This window comes from Phascolarctos cinereus, unplaced genomic scaffold (assembly GCF_003287225.1).
Source record: "Phascolarctos cinereus isolate Bilbo 61053 unplaced genomic scaffold, phaCin_HiC Scaffold_1;HRSCAF=81, whole genome shotgun sequence".
Lineage (NCBI taxonomy): Eukaryota > Metazoa > Chordata > Mammalia > Diprotodontia > Phascolarctidae > Phascolarctos > Phascolarctos cinereus.
The window spans coordinates 285,362,950-285,379,682 of NW_027555514.1; the positions used below are offsets into that span (position 1 = coordinate 285,362,950).

The following is a 16,733-nucleotide window of genomic DNA, read 5'->3' on the forward strand; positions in this document are numbered from 1 at the left end:
TTCCAGCTAACAGGCCCAGGCTGCGGGGCCCATGAGCACAGGATGGGAAGAGGGCAGACCCTAACAGCAGGCCCAGTAGCACCCCCTTACCCCGGTCCAGCTGCTGCACCCAGAGGTGCCCCCTGCCACAAATCAGTGCTCTGGGCTGCAGCCCAGTGACCAATGTTACCGTTAAAGAGTAGCTTTATTAGGGTCTAGGGGGCGGTCAGGGGCAGAGCTGGGAGAACTTTCCTTCTGTCCCCCTTGCTCCCCTCCACTCCTCCCTCTCTGCCCAGAAGGGAGGCAGATAATCTTCAGAATCACCAGAGCTCCTGCTGAAAGCCCAAGGACCAACTTTCAGACCCAAAGATCGCCCAGCCCAGCTTAGTAGGCAAGGTGGGGCCTAGGCCTGGGCCTGGGCCCTTGGGGGTGCCCCAAGTCCAGGGAGTCAGGCCGGGAGCAGAGGAGGGAGGGCCAGTGTGGACACTCCTAGGCACGCCAAGAATCCTGAGGCATTCTGGCTCCAGCTGGTAGGAGACGGGCCAAGCCCTGATGATGCCCAGCAGAGGCAAGCTGAAAGCACAGACCCCACCCACACCCCCACTGGCCCCTTCCCTGAGTCCTGGCAGTTGAGGCTGAAAGTTGGAATCCAATGAGGTTTCACAACCTGAGGAACTTCTTACTGGCCAGGGGGTTCTCCAAGCCTGAGATGGGGTACAGGTACCACATGACGACGCCTGATGGGTTGATAACCACGGTGAACTTGGTGTCTACCGTGAGGCCGCTGACGACGTTTTCTGTGTAGACGTCCTGGGCCTGGAAGAGGAGATGAGGCGAGCGTCAGGACCCAGTGGAGGGTCGGCGGGACCTACCCCAGGGGCCAGAGGTGGCAAGGCTGGGGTCCTCGACGCTGAGGCCCAGAGCAGGTGGGCGCTTTCCTGGGCAGCGTCTCCGGCCGTGACTCACCTCATACAACGGCGAGTCTGTGAAGTTGAGGGACCTGAGCGTGGTGTGATAGCGGTAGGGCATGTCCGTCCTGCGGCTGAAGAAGACGATGGCGCTGGCCTTCCTGGACAGCGGGCGCACATACACCTCGATGGCGTCCTCGGTCTGAGGCAGAGAAGCGGGAAGCAGCTCAGTCCCATCTGCCGCCTCAGGGCCCCCCTCAGCCCAGCTCACCCAGGCCCGTGGGGGCTGCCTCTCAGGCCTGGGAGGGACCATCCCCAAGAAGAGGCCTCTCAAATCTGTCCTTTCTGTCTGTTCTGGTTCCGCCCTCTAGGGCTGAGCTGAACAAGGCTAAGCCCTGAGTGTGCACGTGGGTGTGGGCCTTTACTTCCCAGCGGAGCCAGGCACCTGCCCTGTCTACCATCCATGGGCAGCAGGAGGCGGCCCCCAGGGCATCACTCCCAGCCTGCCTTCTCTCCCTGGCTCTCCTCCTCCCCTCAGCCACACCCCGCCTCATACCCTGAGGATTTTGCGTCCTTGGATACCCAAGGGATCCTGGTTGATCTCAATCATGAGTTTGTTCTGCAGAATGTCGGCGTTCTGGGCTGAGATGGTGCGAAGGTCCGTGGACATGAAGAGGGGGGCCGCGAAGATCGTCCAGAGGGCCATCTGCGACTTGGCCTGCTCGAAGCTCAGCCCGTAGTTCCCGATGAGCAGCTGGAGGGAAGGGAAAGGACAGACACTGAGTCAGACCTGATCTTCCTGGAGGGTGAACGCCCCGGCCAGCGTGAACCTGGCCGGTATGAACGCCCTGGCCGGTGTGAACGCCCCAGCCGGTGTGAATGCCGCCATCCCCTCCCCCACCCCGGGCCACCTAGCTCGGTACCATGTCTGGGTCGTTCCAGTGGCCGGGGCCCGCCACGGGCTGCAACACTTCCTGGTGCTTCGTGAACCAGTCCACGATGGTGAGGACGCTTTGCCACGAGTCTTGGATGTCATCGTAATTACGCCAGAGGTTGCAGATGTCCATCAGGAGGGTGTAGTTCACCTAGAAACCAGCAGCCAGGTGGGTCAGGTCATCCCTCCCACCCCCAGGAATGGACCCACCAGACCCCCTGCCCTCGGAGGGGCCTCAGGCCGGCCTTGTCCCGCCCACACGTGGATCGGGAGAACCCATTCTCATCCTGGTGCAGTGACCTCACTTGGTGATGGGCCTCAGGCTCCTCATGGGTAGAATGGTCAGGCTGGACTAGACCAGGGCTGGCCCCGAGGCCACAGGTCCCCCACCCTTGCTTTAGACCCTCCAAGGTCCTTTCAGCCCTAAGATTCCAAATGCCTCCTCTTGACCTCTGTCATGCTGAGGGCTCACAGAGGGGGCAAGGAGGGGCTCACCTCAGGAGGGAGACCCCCGTCGTAGGCTGGCCAGCTGCAGGAGTAGGCGATGGGGCGGCCTGTGGCATTCAGGGCTTTTGACATACTAGGGTATCCTGAAAAGGGACGAACACCCACCTGTCAAGGAAGGTCCAAGGATGGGGACTGGGGAGATCCCGTGTGATCACTGATGACCACCACGGCTGGAAAAGCATCCCACCTTGGATCTCCTTATCTGATTCCCAAAGGGAAGGAAACGGAGGCCTGCTCCAGCACTTCCGTCAGCCCTGCCCCTCTCTTGTTCCCTCAGCCTCCCCTGGCCCAGGGTCATCACTTCCACCAGCCTGGGCACTGCCCGTCCACCACCCAGTGGCCCAGTGCTGGGCCTGGATGCCTCCCAGAGGCTTTCCCTCGGGCCCGGACAGACAGCACAGGACACCCAGGAATGTCCGGTGGCACACGGACGCTCAGACTCACACACCCTGAGCACGGTCCTCGGGGTTCGAGTAACAGCTGTCCAGCTTCAGCATGTCCACATCCCAGCTGGCAAAGGTCTGGGCATCCAGGACCACCTTGTCCAGCGTGGTGCCAGGGTAACCCATGCAGGTCCTGTTACCCATGTCTCCATAGATGCCCAGCTTCAGGCCCCGGGAGTGAACCTAGCAGTGAGGGAGAGAAGGCACTCAGGACGGAGGGAGCGCGGAGGCCCATCCCCCTGGCAGGAGGGAGGCCCTGCCCACAGCTCACATAGTCGGCCAGGTACTTGATGCCGTGGGGGAATCTCTCAGGGTCAGCCACCAGCAGCCCGTTCTCGTCCCGCTCTGGTGTCATCCAGCAGTCATCGATGTTGATGTAGTTGTAGCCCAGGTCCCTCCAGCCATCCTCCGCCAGTCGGTCCGCCACATCCATGAACAGGCGCTCGCTGCCGCATGGGAACGGGAGAAGGGAACACATGTTTAGGCCCTCAGGGAGGTGGGAGAAGCTCACTCCACTCCCTGGGCCGGAGCCTTGCCCTGGCCTGGGTAGGCTGCAGTGCCTTCCCCCTGTCTGGAATCCCAGCCCAGCCTGCATCCTTGGACCCAGGCCGGTTCCTCAAGCTGCACAGACAAGACTCAGCCTTTAAGCTGGCGCCAGAGCCCGGGCTCCTGGGTCCTATTTTCAGCTCCAATGTTGACTTGTCCAAGCTGCCTCTAGGCAGGAGTCCCCACTGGGCCTGGGGCCCCAGCTCTATCCAGAAGGCCCTCGCCCAAGACTCTAGGGGTAGTGGGTGCCTGCACCAACCTGATGCAATTGTCAGGGTCCTCCTTACAGTCGATGTTACAGCGGTACCGTTCCCAGGCCAGCCAGCCCATGGGCGGTGTCCGCATCAGTCCATTTTCCAGAGAGAACACTTGGACCACCAGGGCCAGCACGGTCACCAGCAGCTTCATGACTGCGACCTGGGGGGAGGGGAAGGGGCTTGAACAGGAGCCCCGAGGCTGGCAGCTTCTCCCCTGCCAGGCCCCCAAAGTAAGAGCAGCCATCCCCCAACCTCAGAGGGAAGAATAAGCTCTCTGACTTTGTCCCAATTTGGAAACGGAATGAGTGCCTACAACTCCCAGGGCCCTGGACCTGGGAGGGAACGGGCAGCGCCTGCCTGCCAGGAGTCTACAGTCTGCAAGGGACGGACACACACCGAGAGCAGGGGATGGTGGTGAATGGGGGGGGGCTCAGTCAGCCCAGAACACCCCCTTCCCTTAGGCCCTGCCCTCGGGGGAATGAGCCCAGCAGCATTAAGCAGGGTGGCAGGATGGGCAGTGCCAGCTCCCTGGGAAGGTCACTGCCCATCCTGGAACTCCAGGCCACACAGGGAGTGCCGAAGCTGCTGAGCCAAATTCGGAGCCAGTGCCTCTTCTGCGGTGCCACCCTGACTTTGTGCCGTCCCTCGAGACCCAACTTCTGAGCTCAGACCATGGCCCTTTGGAGTGGGAGACCTCCTCCTCCAGGAAGCCTGCCAGACACCCCCCCCCACCCCCACCTTAGGGGGTGTCCTGGGGACTTGCAGGGCAACTCAGCCTGATGGGGGTGGGGCTCTGTCCAGGGAGCCAGCTGGCCACTCTCAGGTTTCCTCTTTAATAATAGTAGTAGTAGTAGTACCTGCGTTATATCATTTGTTTCCTATTAACCTGAACCTCCCCCTCCCCTCCCCTCCAGCAGCAAAGCCAAACCGGAGCTCCCCTCCAGAAAGCTCTATGACTCCCAAAGCCTTTTCTAGGTCATCATGCCCATTTTATAGAGGAGAAAACTGAGGCTCAGAGTCTGCAAGGCTCTTCCAGACCCACACAGCCAGAAAAGGAGAGAGGATGGACTTTCCCGGGGTTCTCCCCAGAGGGCTGGACAGGTGGGGAAGGTGGACTTGGAGGCTGGACTCGTCCAGCCCCCTCATTTTACAGAAGGGTAAGCTGAGGCCCAGGGAGGCATGCTTTCGGCCGGCCGCGGGAATCTTCAGCCTTCTCCCCGGCCACCCCAAGCGCCCCGGGGGCTCCCCGCCTCTGCCCCACAACTCCGCGCGGTCCCCTCGGTCACTCGGGGTTACTCTGCCTTAGACTAGGCTTGAACTCACGGTGCAAGTGTAGACCGACCAGCATCCCTGGAAGGAGGTCAAGGACTCAGCCGGTCGGTCCTCAGACCTCCTCGAGTCTCGCCTCCTCGTCCTCCACATGAGGAAACTGAGGCACTCTTCCCAAGAGGAAATAACGTGTAATAGGAGCTCCCGGGACTAGAGCGGGGGAAGGGAGGACGGTCTGAGAGGTCAGCGAGACCGATCCTCTCATTTTACTGGAAGGGAAACCGGGGCCCAGTGCCACCCAATAAGGAGGGCCGTGCCCAGAGTCCCGCCCGGGCGCCCCCAGCCCTGCGCGGTTCACTTACCCCGACAGGTTCGGCCAAGCCCGCCTCGCTCTGCCCCTCCAAGGCCGGTGCCAGAGGCTGGGGAACTCCACTCTCTGTCCGGCGCCCACGTGACCCGCCGCCACCACCCACCAACCATAGGGGCCGAGCCGAGGGGCGGGGTCGAGCGGCGTCACCTAAACAGCCCTGCCCTCCGGGAGTCCCGCCCCGCGAACCTTCAGTTGGCGAACTTCCTCCAAGCCCCGCCCCTCTCCTGACCTGGCCCGGAGGTCCGGCCTCCGGCGCCTAAGCTGTGCTTGCAGATTGTGGTAGTAAGACCGGCCCTCTCCACCTGGGTTTAAGACCCACCTCCGACGGTCTAACCGAGGGGTTCTGAAGCCGGGGTCCACAAACTTGTTTTTGGACAACTGTATTTCAGTATAAAAGGTTTCCTGTGTAATGCTATGTATTTGGTTTTATGCATTTAATAACATTCTGGAAAGGGGTCTGGGACTTCTTTGCCAGAATGTCCTAGCACCCAAGGGCAATGAAGATAAACCTTCGATCTAGCCCATATCGACCTGGAGGCAAGCTCTGCTTTTTGTACCACTAGGCTTTTAGACCTGATCAGGCCAGACGCCTCCCAGTTCTGACATTGCGTTTTCTGAGCCCCTAAGTCCCCACATTCCCTGTTCCAAGCTCCCTCGCAGCGCTGACATTCCTTGTTCTAAGGGCTCAAATCAGTCAACAAATATGAAGTACCTACTCTGGGCACTGGGGCTACGGGAAAGGCACCAAGACAGTTCCTACCCTCAAGGTGCTTACAGTCTGGCGGGGGACCATGTACGAACAAGGTAGAGACTTAAGGGCAGAGGGAAGGCTCTGGCCTGAAGGAGGGCCAAGCGAGGTGTCTTGCACCTGGTAGGTGTGAGCTGAGAGTGCAGGGAAACCAGCAGGTGGGTCCTAAGAGGGAGCTCAGTCTAGGCACTAGGGGCAGCCAGTAACAATGCAGAGCAGCAGAAGCCAGAGCATTCTTTGTGCCAGGGATCGCAAGATGGCCAGGGGAAGTGGCTTACAGAGTAGGGGGAGGGGTTTCAGGTGGCAGAAGAGTGGAAAGGCTGGGGCGGGGAGAGGTTGCGAAGCGCTTGGATACTCAATAGGGAATTTAATATTTGAGCCCGGAGGTAATAGGGAGCAAAGAGGGCGTTGGGAGGAGTGGGGCAGAAACTTGACTTGCAGAGCTCCCAGCTCTACCTTTCTGTGTTCTTGGTTCTCAAGTGTCCCCCCCCCCCCGCCCCGATCTGACATTCTTTGTTCCAAGCTCCCTCCCGGCCCTGACATTCTCTGTTCCAAGCTCCCTCCTGGCCCTGACATTCTCTCCATCCCATCTTCTCGGCATCTGTGGCTTTCCAGGGTCCCTTCCCCCTTCCCCATTCTGGGCCTCTCCATTTCGTGGGAGGGGCCCTCCTTTCGGCTCAGCCTGCCTCCCTCCCTTCCTCCCCCTCGATCCAGCTGCAGAGCAAACCCCGGGCATTTTGGCTCTGCCCAAATCAGGCAGGGCCGCCTTAGCCCTTCCCCTCCCTTCCCCTCTGCTGCTGCCTTCTTTCCTGCCCTCTTTTCTTGCCGCCTTCTCTACCGCCTAGGGATGGGGGGCTGGAGGAGCCAGATCTAAGGTCCAAAGTCAAGGTAATGCCCCATGCCCCCCTCTGCAGCTCCTTGGGAGCCAAGTTTAAGTTAGGGATCCTAGTCATTGAGCAGTCCTGGATAGTGGGGAGTGGAGGGGTGCTGCCACGTGGCTCCCTGGAGGATCCAGAGCCTGGGCTCCTCGTCCCCCTCCCCTTCCCCCATCTGCCCATTTTGCTCCTGGGGTGGTTGGGGAGGAGCAGCTTGCTGGGCCCCATTCCCCAGAAGGCAGTCCCAGATCCCGGGGGGGGGGGGACCAGAGGGGAGGGAGGGAGGGACAAGGAAGGAGTGGCAGTGCCTTGAGCATACAAGAACCTGGGGCCAATGAGGACTTGAAGAATCCGGGAGTTAGGAGGGACCTTGGGCTTCAGCTGGGCTCTGCCACTCACTTACCTACTCCCCCTCTCTGCGCATGCATCCTCCCCTGTAGAAGGTCGGGGGCTGGGCTGGGCGTCTCTGGAGCTCCCTCGAGTTCTAAATCGGCCAACCTATAATCCAGTCCATCCCAACCTTGGTGTGGTCGAGGGAGTGCAGAAGAGCCAGGTTCCAATCCCCCCTCCTCAGACACTTAACAGCTGTGTGACCCCTGGCAGTGAGTCACTGCACCTCTCTCTGGGCCTCTGTTTCCTCGTGTGTAAAAATGAGGGGCTTGGACCTGCTTCTAATGTCACTGAGCATTCACAAGCATGGATGTGGGGCCAGTTATGGGGAGCAGCAGATGTGCTGCCCTGCCCCCTTCCCGGGCTGCTACCAGCCCCTGCCTGGTTCAGGGTGAGGCTGGCTGAACCCCTCTGCCCTCCCTCCTCCCGACCAGCTGAGGGAAAGGAAGGAGGCCCCAGCAGTCAGACCAGGGTGTGACTCAGCTGCAGGTCATGGGAACATTCTGGGGAAAGAAATAGAAAACGTGAGTGGTCATCAAGCCCCAGGACCTGACAGGCCTCTGACTGCTTGTCTCCCTGTTAGACGGGAAGCTTCTTGAGGGCAGGGACTGGATTCGTCTTTCTTGGCATCCCCAGCCTTTAGTGTGGAGCTTGGCTTCAGGGAGACCCTGAAATACCCGGGCACATCCCGGTGGATGGTCCCGGCCTTTGTCCAGGCCAGCCGCAGTGCCATGGAAGATGGCCAGGGAGATAAAGGAATGTTCCCGCCCCACCTCCAGAATGCCTAGAATGTGCATGAGATAAGAATGTCCTAACTGGAATGTCCTTGCAAGGGAGGGATTCCCTTGTTCTTCATCTCCCTACCTTCAGCCCGGGAGCTGATGGATTCAGTTTTTATGGCCTCAGCCCTGTTCCCTAAAGGGCATAGAATGAAGGAGTCCAGGTAGTCAGAGCTGGAGGAATCCTGCGCAATCTCATTTTACAGACAGGGAAGTCGGGGCTGCCAGGCCTCCTGCTCCTGGGAGATGCGAGACCAGAGGATGCTGGCCTGAGAGCTTTGCGGGGCCAGGGAAGGCATCAAGTCCACTCCCCTCACTCATGAGTGAAGATCTGGCCCGTGGTCAGAGAGCAGCCAGCATTCAAACCCAGCTCCCATGACTCCGACCCTTGTAGAGGTAGAGTCATTAGGATTTTTTGTGAGGGGAAGGGAGAGTCAAAGGTCACAGGACCCTGGAAGTCACCTGGCCCAATCCTCTCATTTGACAGATGAGGAAACTGAGGCCCAGAGAGGTCTGAGGACCTAAGGCCAGGCAGGGGTAATTGGCAGAGCCAGGATTTGAACCCAAGTCACCCGCCTCCAAATCCAGGGCTCTTTCCAGTGTTCTGCACTGCCTCATTTGGGACAAGAGCCTTGGGTTCAAATGAAGCTCACCTTGGGGGGTGGGGGGCGGGGGGCAGAGACAAGCTTTAGGAGCTGAGTACATCCAGGAGCAAGGAGAGGGATGTTGGCAAAGCAAAGGAGGCTGCCCACGAGAGGGGGTTTGGGGCCACTGAGGTGGGTGTCCAAGGATGGAAGGAGCCGAGCTGGGGAGTGTGAGATATTCTGGGCCCTCTGGAGCTCGGGGTCTTGCCTGGGAGCGGCCCCAGGGCTTAAATGCTCCCTCATTTGACAGAAGAGGAAGAGGCACAGGCTGCCCGGGGGCAGATCAGGAGTGGACTGGACAGCTGGGGAACCAGCGGTAGCCACTGAGTCCAAACCAGTTCTGACCTAAGCAGGTATGCCCTAGGGTAAGGCAAGATAAGAGCCATCAGTCCTGAATGCTCTGAATATGGGCTATGGCTCCCCCACATCCCTCTCTCCCTCTGCCCTCCTTCCCTCTCCGGAACGCTCACTGGACTTCTAGTACTGACTAATGCTCGCTTCCCGGCTCAGGCCCCAGTTTCTCCATCTGTGAAATAAGGAGCTTGGCCTTGATTTTTTTAAATAAGATTTTACTGACACCTTTCATTTTTACGTTCTCCAAATTTCTCTCATATCTCTTCCCCTGGCCCCTCCAAGAGAGCTATCCCTGATAACAAAGAGTGTTTAAGCTGTATTAGAACACCACCAGCTGGGACAATTGCTGCATCAAAGAACGGCCTTTAGTTTCAAAGACACAGGCTTCATCCCCTGAGTGACAGGCGGTGGGGGGAGCGGGGAAGGTCAGGGTAAATCTGACATTTACACAAAAGGGCTCTAGGAGAGTTTAATGGGGGGAGGGGGCTCCACGGAGACCTCACCCTCACTGCATTGGGGGACCAAATGTTTGCTTGAATGAACCAGAGACGTCACCAAAAGTGTGACATTCGCAGAATCCCCACTGGAAGGGGCTTCGGGGGTTATCCAAGCCTACTGGCGCGTGACTAGTCTAAGGTCATGGAACCTGGACTGGAGCCCAGGCCCTAAGGGCCCAGAACATCCCACCTCCCCCAGCTCGGCTCCTTCCATCCTCGGACACCTGCCTCAGGTGCCTACGAGCCAGAGCCTATGGCCATTCCAGGCAGGGCCAGGGTTTGTCAGCAAGGCTCCCGCAGGTCAGGGGATGGTCCCTGGGGTCCTCCCCTCCCTTCTGCTGCTCGGACACATCTACCGGGTGCCCTCTCTTCAGCCTCTCAGCTTCCCCTCCCTCCGCAGGGCCCGGGCAGTCGGTGCCATGAAGCTGAATGAACACAGCGTGGCCCACTACGCCGTGAGCGGCTCTCCCGCCGACCATGAGGGCTTCCTGCGCCGCTGCAGCAGCCCGGGAGCCCGCCAGCCATCGGCTGGGGCCGGGGGGCTCCTGCCCACGCTGCTGGTTCGTCCTCAAGGGGAATCTGCTCTTCTACTTCGAGGGGCGGGAGAGCCGGCCCCCCCTGGGCCTCATCGTGCTGGAGGGCTGCACCGTGGAGCTGTGCGAGGCCCCCCAGGAGTTCGCCTTCGCCATCCGCTTCGATGCCCCTGGGCTGCGGCCCTACGTGCTGGCAGCCGAGGGGCCCGAGGCCCAGGAGGCCTGGGTGAAGGTGCTCTCCAGGGCCAGCTTTGGCTACATGCGGCTGCTGGTGCAGGAACTGGAAAGGCAGCTCTGCGACATGCAGGTGGGCCTCGCCTCCCGCCACCCCGGCGCCCGCCACCCGCCCCACAGGGCCACCCGCCCTCCGGACCGGCCACCCCCCCAACCCGAAGACGAGCTCAGGGAGGGCAGCCCCTCGGCAGATACAGAAGGGGAGGAGGTGGCCACAAGGCTCCCTGCTCCTGTTGGCCGACGGCGCCTGGCGGAGAACTGTCCCTGGGGCCCGGCCGGCCTGCCCCTGAATGGGGGGGACAGCCCAGTGTCCCCAGAGACCTCCTGCTTCCCCAAGCTGCATGACTGGTACGGCCAAGAGATCATGGATCTCCGGAGGGAGTGGTTGCAAGCCAGGGGCCTGGGTGGTGGGCTGTGAGGGGAGAGCAGGGGGACATGGGGCTCCTGACCCCCCCCCCCAAGCGGTCTGGCTTTTCACCCTCCACACTGCCCGTGGGGGCCCAGATCAGCTCCAGGGAAGAAGCTGCCTGGTCACTCTCCTCGCCCAGGCCCCAGCCCCCTCCTCCTTTCCTATCTTTGTTAAGACCCCTGGATGCCCACTGCGGCCATCGTCTGAAGGGAGGTAGTACACCCTTCTTCTTTCCTTTCCCTAATTGCTCAGGACACAGGGTTGAGTCCTCAGGAGAAAGTCAGAAAGGAAAGATGGCTACTGAATGACCGGGTGACCTGAGGGGAGTCAGTGAGCAGCTCTGAGCCTCAGTTTCTCCATTTATAATAATAACCAGGAAGGGGATCTCTAACGGCTCTGACATACCAAGAAAAAGGATAATGATGAGACAGTGTAGCCTAATGGATAGAGCTGGCCTCAAGGGCAGGCATCGTGACCCCCATTTTACAGATGAGGAGGCTGAGGCCCGGGGGGGGGGAGGGCTGAGCCTGGGCCTTTCCCTGTTTTGCTCTTGCACCACATGAGCTTCAAACGGATGTCAGCGGACCAACCCTTGGGGGCGTTGTGGAGGGATTCCTTTTGGGCTGGGATTAGGTGATTTCTGGTTGCAGGTTCCGGGAGTCTGTTAAAGCCAGAAAGAAAATAGCCTTGTGGGGAAAAGGCCCACAGGCGATTCCTAGTCTTTCATCCCCCTTCATCCCCGAGGGAGAGTAGGAAGGAGATAAGGACTCTAACTGCCTCCAAGCCTGGCTCTGGAGGTCAGCAGACTGAGAGCTGCAAGGGCAGTGCAGGTGTCATCTGGTCCACCCTCATCCTTTTACAGATGAGGAAACTGAGGCCCAGAGGGACTAGGGAGTTCGAGGCAGGACACAGAGCTGCCCAAGCCCCTGGTTCCTGAGGGAGGTCTGAGAAGTGGTGGTGGTGGGGGGAGGGTTCCTCCCTCCTGGCTCTGATGTGAATGCTCAGAACCCGGAGCAGAACATCTGAGTCAGACAGACGCCTAGAGTCCACTGGTCCGCCTTCTACCTCTGTCACAGGGGTTGTGCTGCCCGTCAGAGCTGACTAGAACCTGGGACCACCGGCTAGCTGGCTGCCACCCCACTGAGGCAGGTGCCCGGGCGTGGGGCAGTCCTGGCTTTGACCCCTGCCTCCCTGGGCCCTGCACAGGAATGCGCACACAGGACCGCAGGACCCTCAAAACAGCCTCTGTTGTCCCCATTGGGTCCAGGGACTAGTTCTGGGAAACGCCCCCCACCCCAGTCAGCATGGCCTCAAGGAAGCCCCTAACACCACAGGTGGGGGGGCAGCCAAGCTCCCCCCACTCAAGTTCTCTGGAGGCAGCTGGTGACAAATCCAGCCTCCCACACTGTGTGGCGCTGGGCAGGTCACATCCCCTCTGCCTGCCTCAGTTTCCCCAACTGTAAAATATGCTCATAGTACCTCACTCCCCAAGGCTGTTGTGACCATCAAATAAGATCTGTAAAGCACTTAGCAGGTGCTATATAAATGCTTCTTCCCTTCTCTGTGTCTCTGGATTGACTCCAGCCTGGGTCAGAAGGGGCTTCATAGCTTTTGCCACGGCTTTGTGGAGTGGAGGGCTTCTTAGCCAAAGTTCACGGACCCCCTGGACTTGAGGGGGGGCCATGAACTTGGATGGGGAGAAGTGAGGTCCTTCTCCTCTCTAGCCTCCCATAGTGAGCATTTCCCTCCATTATGAATGGGGCGTTTTAGGCACGGAAGGGGCCTTCTCAATGGGCAGGGAGGGGAGAATTTGGAACTCTGGCTGGGTAGCAAACACTGAGCGCTCAATAATTGCTACTGGTCCTGCTCCCCAGGGTGTCATCCGCCAGAGCACAGGGGCTCCCACGGGGTGGGGGTGCTGTGCCCATGTGCTCGATGGGTTTGGGGATCTTGAAGCTGGGCGGGGGAGATGGGGATGGGGGCAGCCTCGTGCCAGGGGCAATACGGGGTCATAGCAATCCATCCTGGGGCCAAGGAGAGAGGGGGGCCACAAGAAGAGGGGTGGGTGGGGGCGGGGCAGAGTCCTCATTTTTGGAGTGAGGCTCACAGCGGCCTCAACGACACCCCAGAGGTCGGTGTCACTTTTATCGCCACCGTTTTACGGATGAGGAAACTGAGGCACGGAGAGGTGAAGTGACCCTGGCTCCTTCTGCAAAATAAGGGGGTCTCCTTCAAGCGCTAAGTGCACAGCCGCCCTGCACCTCCCGCGCGTCGGTTTCTTCATCTGTCAAACGAGGCCCCCTGGGGCCCTCCCGGCTCCAGCGGGCCGGACACGCGGCCTCCCAGCCTTCTGGGCCAAGTCACAAGGACTCTCAGAGCCTCGATCTACTCCCTTGTAAAATGGGGGCAGGGGTCGTGGCCCAGCCTCCCTACCCCGGATTCACTCGCAGAAGCCGCCTCAGGACAGCCCCGGGGCGGGGCACGGCACTAGATGACGTCACCACGCAGCCCGGCGCTCGTCGCCCCCATCCTCCCCCTCTGCCAGGAGCGCCGCTCCTCGGTCGCGCGCAGGGGCAAGGTCCGGGAATCTCGCTCGGGGCTATCGCGAGAGCGGTGGGCGGGCGTGTCCGCCCAGGCCACTGGACGTCACCGGTCTGTCCGCGAGGTCGGAGACAAGATGTCGCTGGGAGCGGCTCGCTGGCTGGCGGCGGCGGCGGCCGCTCGAAGCGGGACTCTAGGGACTGGGGCGGCCGCGCGGAAGGCCGGAAGCGGCCTGGGGCAGGGCCCGGTCCCTTCGCGATCGCTCATCGCTACCCGCAGCGGAGCCATCTTGCCCAAGCCGGCTAAAGTAAGTGAGGGGGTGGGGCGAGGTGGGGCTCCGGCCAATCAGCGCTCGGGGCCGCCGTGGGCGGGCCAATCCTCGCGGCCGGCTGCGCTGACGGGCGGAGGCCCGGGGGCCGGCCCGGAAGCGGCTGAAGGCGTGGCCAGAGGGGGGGGTGGCTGGGGGCCGCGGGTGGCGGCCCTCGGCTCAGGCCCTGCTTTGCTTGGGGGCTGGAACGTCCCCTGGAGGGCCTCGAGGCCAGGGGGGCACCCCTTCCTCCCCCCCACCCCGCCATGCTTCCAACCCAGAGTCAGGACGGGGCGCTCCTGGCGCCCAGGACGCCCTTAGATATTAGAGGAGACCACGGTGGGGAGCCAGTGAAGGACCACTCCCCACTTTTGCGGGTGTTTTCACTTGGAGCCAGCGGTTTTAACGCGTCGTGTCGGGCACTGAGCAGGGGCAGCGGGTGGGGTGCGGACTCTTCACTGGTAGCGAGTCCCTTCATCTCGCGACAGCCCCGACCTCCCGGGCTAGCGGCCAGGATCACGAGAGAATAACTGTCACTTGGTTACGGCGCGTGGCGCGTGGTAGGTGACCTGTCAGCGTTAGCTGTCCAGGGAGGGGCCTGACCCTCCAGGAGGGTCGGAAGGGCACTGAGGAAGGACTGAGTGGGCCCGGGGGGGGGCCTCCTCTGGACGGGGTGTGTATGTGGGGGGGGCTGCCCACCAGACAAAGCTCCATCCCCTGCTTTCTGATGGGGCACTGGGCGGCTTGGGAGGTGGGGTCAGCCCTGGGGGTCCCAGGACTAGGCAGACCCTTACAGGCCTGTTGCTGGGCCGTGGTTTCCCTTGGTGCCTGTCTCTAACATCCTACAGATGTCCTTCGGCCTTCTCCGGGTCTTCTCCATCGTGATTCCCTTCTTGTACTTTGGAACACTCATTAGCAAGAATTTTGCTGCCCTCTTGGAAGAACATGACATTTTTGTCCCAGAGGATGATGACGATGACGACTAGTAGGTAAGACTCGATTTCTCCCTGCCTGTATTCCTGAAGCACAGGACAGCTCAGCAGAGCCTTAGCTGGCACGGTCCTGGCCTGGCAGTCAGGGGGTCTGGGTTCAAATCCTGTCTGCAGATCCTGGGCAGATGGCTTCACTTCGGTCACCTCAGCAGTTTCCTTACGTACCTCCCTTTCCAGGTGGTTGTGAGGCCCAAACAAGGGATTCTGTGTAGAGTGCTTTGTAGACCTTCGGAGAGCCATGGAAAGGGGAGCAGTGTTGTCCCGGATCGTCTGGAGACACACAGCTCAGGGGGGCCCAGGCAGAGCCTCGAGAGCACCAGAGCTCCCTGAGGCCAGGACCTGACACATAGTAGGCACTTGTTCGGTGTGGATGGATGATGAACTAAGCTAGCCCCTGGTGGTCCTCATTTTCTTACTTCACCAACTTCCCTGTGCATTCTATGCCCTCCCCCTACAGAGCAGCCTCATTTCAGCATAGAAACAGCCTCTTTGGGTGTTGTTGCAAAGGGGAACCTGCCCCCGACAGTGCAGGCAGGGCACCTTCTGGAAAAGGAAGAAGCCCCAGCACTTCCAGCCTTGTTCAGGCCAGATATTCAAACAGATAGTGGCACACTCCTCCCTCTGGGGGTGTCCTTTTCCTCGTTGCCTCCCTTCAAAGGTTAACCTGGTAGCAGCATGAGGAAGGTAGGAGGCAGATTTCAGCTCCCAACTACCAGAGGCTTGCCAAGGTGTCCCTGGTCCTGGGGGGGGGGGTGCCTAAGTGGAGGCTGATGTAGATGAAGGGATTCCTTTTGAGGAATCTGCCTTTGCATCGATTTACTTTGCTTTGATCTGTGCAGGGCAGAGGTGGAACTCCCGTCACAGATACAATGAAGGGGAGAAGGATGAGCTGGAGGTTGTTGGCCTCTGAGATGATCCAGCCCATTGAGGCCAGAACTAGAGCAGTGGACCTGCCTCTAGTCCCATCCTGTGCCCCTGAGGGCAACCTTCTTTAAAATAAAGGCCATGCAGGGGCAGCTAGGTGGCGCAGAGGATAGAGCACTGGCCCTGAAGTCAGGAGTACCTGAGTTCAAATCCAGCCTCCCACACTGTGTGACCCTGGGCAAGTCACTTAACCCCAACTGCCTAAAATTAAATAAATAAATAAATAAATGGAATAAAATAGAGGCCATGGGGCATCCCGCAGCAGAGAGGCCTTTGAGGAGCAGATCCTAATGCCCATTTCTGTAGTGCCTGAAGGTTTACAAAACACTGTTTCCAGAACCCCAGGAGGTAGAGGTCAAGCACACTTGTCCATATTTTACATGTGAGTTACAATGGCCTGCCGGAATCACAGGGCTACAAGAGGGAAGTATCAACCGCAGTCTTTTCCAGTTCCAAACCTAGAGCTTTCCCTGTTCTTCCCCACCATCTCCTGGCCGTCTAGTCCAGCCTTCTTCCAAAGACAGCAGTGGGCACTGATGACGTATTATTAGAGGTTACAGAGTGCCTCCTTCACCACAACCTTCTGAGGTACCTGCTACGAGTGGTCTCTGGCCCATTTTATAGATGAGTAAACTAAGGTGCAGGGAAATTAAAGAGCTTCCTCACTGTCACATGACTGATAATTGGAAGCCAGGACTCCGGTCCTGAGGATTCCCCAATTTAATGGTTTTTAAATTATTCCAAAGAAAATAAACCAATGAACTCCTCCCCGAGAAGGACACAGGCTGGAGATACTGGAGGTCATCCAGCAGGACTGGACCTGGGGAGGGGAACGAGGTTGGGAAAGGATCCCAAGGTGCCTCCTGAGCACAGGCACTTCTTTGGCCTGCGGCGTGCCCCTGCCCCACTCTAGGGGCCCCAGAGCCCTCGGTGGAGGTTGGCGTGTTGGTTATGGCCACCAGGTGGTAGGAGGGCACAGAGCTGGCCTGAACCTTCTCCTCTGAGCGCAGCTCTGCTTTCTACTGCAGGGTGCGCTGGCCACCCACAGGGCACAGCCGGCCCTCTCCTGACACTGAAGCCTCTGTAGCCGTCGTGTTCCTTCTCCAGCAGCCTCGGCCCTCCACCACCATGACCAGCGTTCCCCCCGCATGGCGCAGGGGGTGTGATGTATAGAACATAGCCTGTTAGCCCGAGCTCCCTTGCCCTCTGTGAAGGCCGGGCTACAGCCCCAGATCACTTGAACTATGAATAAAAAGCACTTTGCAGCTGAGGCCAGGGCAGGACTGCCCGTGT

At 59.9% G+C, this 16,733-nt stretch overlaps 3 protein-coding genes across 5 annotated transcripts; 2 read left to right on the forward strand and 1 right to left on the reverse strand.

The window, feature by feature from the left end:
* Positions 1-165: 165 nt before the first annotated feature.
* On the reverse strand, positions 166-5,316 carry NAGA (alpha-N-acetylgalactosaminidase). Of its 2 annotated transcripts, XM_020982763.2 has the most exons (10): positions 5,206-5,316; positions 4,898-4,924; positions 3,577-3,734; positions 3,043-3,217; positions 2,777-2,954; positions 2,317-2,411; positions 1,811-1,972; positions 1,444-1,641; positions 946-1,089; positions 166-795 (listed from the first exon to the last, which is right to left on the reverse strand). In XM_020982763.2, the coding sequence occupies exons 3-10, from the start codon at positions 3,723-3,725 to the stop codon at positions 640-642; spliced, it is 1,257 nt and encodes a 418-aa protein (XP_020838422.1). In that variant the 5' UTR covers positions 3,726-3,734; positions 4,898-4,924; positions 5,206-5,316; the 3' UTR covers positions 166-639. The 2 variants fall into 2 exon arrangements, with proteins under 2 accessions (XP_020838422.1, XP_020838421.1); XM_020982762.2 differs by lacking the exon at positions 4,898-4,924.
* A 1,207-nt stretch (positions 5,317-6,523) lies between these two features.
* Positions 6,524-12,236, forward strand: PHETA2 (PH domain containing endocytic trafficking adaptor 2). The gene is given in 5 exon segments (XM_020982764.2): positions 6,524-6,849; positions 8,212-8,401; positions 8,900-9,002; positions 9,901-10,029; positions 10,031-12,236. Coding segments are annotated over 2 exon segments (765 nt in total). The 5' UTR covers positions 6,524-6,849; positions 8,212-8,401; positions 8,900-9,002; positions 9,901-9,919; the 3' UTR covers positions 10,686-12,236.
* Positions 12,237-13,193: 957 nt separating this feature from the next.
* SMDT1 (single-pass membrane protein with aspartate rich tail 1) lies at positions 13,194-16,710 on the forward strand. Of its 2 annotated transcripts, XR_013483441.1 has the most exons (4): positions 13,194-13,524; positions 14,373-14,513; positions 15,943-16,028; positions 16,469-16,710. XR_013483441.1 is itself a non-coding variant. In XM_020982765.2 (3 exons), exons 1-2 carry the CDS (start codon positions 13,354-13,356, stop codon positions 14,508-14,510), a joined length of 309 nt encoding a protein of 102 aa, XP_020838424.1. In that variant the 5' UTR covers positions 13,201-13,353; the 3' UTR covers positions 14,511-14,513; positions 16,469-16,710. The 2 variants fall into 2 exon arrangements, 1 of the variants encoding a protein (XP_020838424.1); XM_020982765.2 differs by lacking the exon at positions 15,943-16,028 and having other exon boundaries at positions 13,201-13,524.
* The last annotated feature ends 23 nt before the right edge of the window (positions 16,711-16,733 follow it).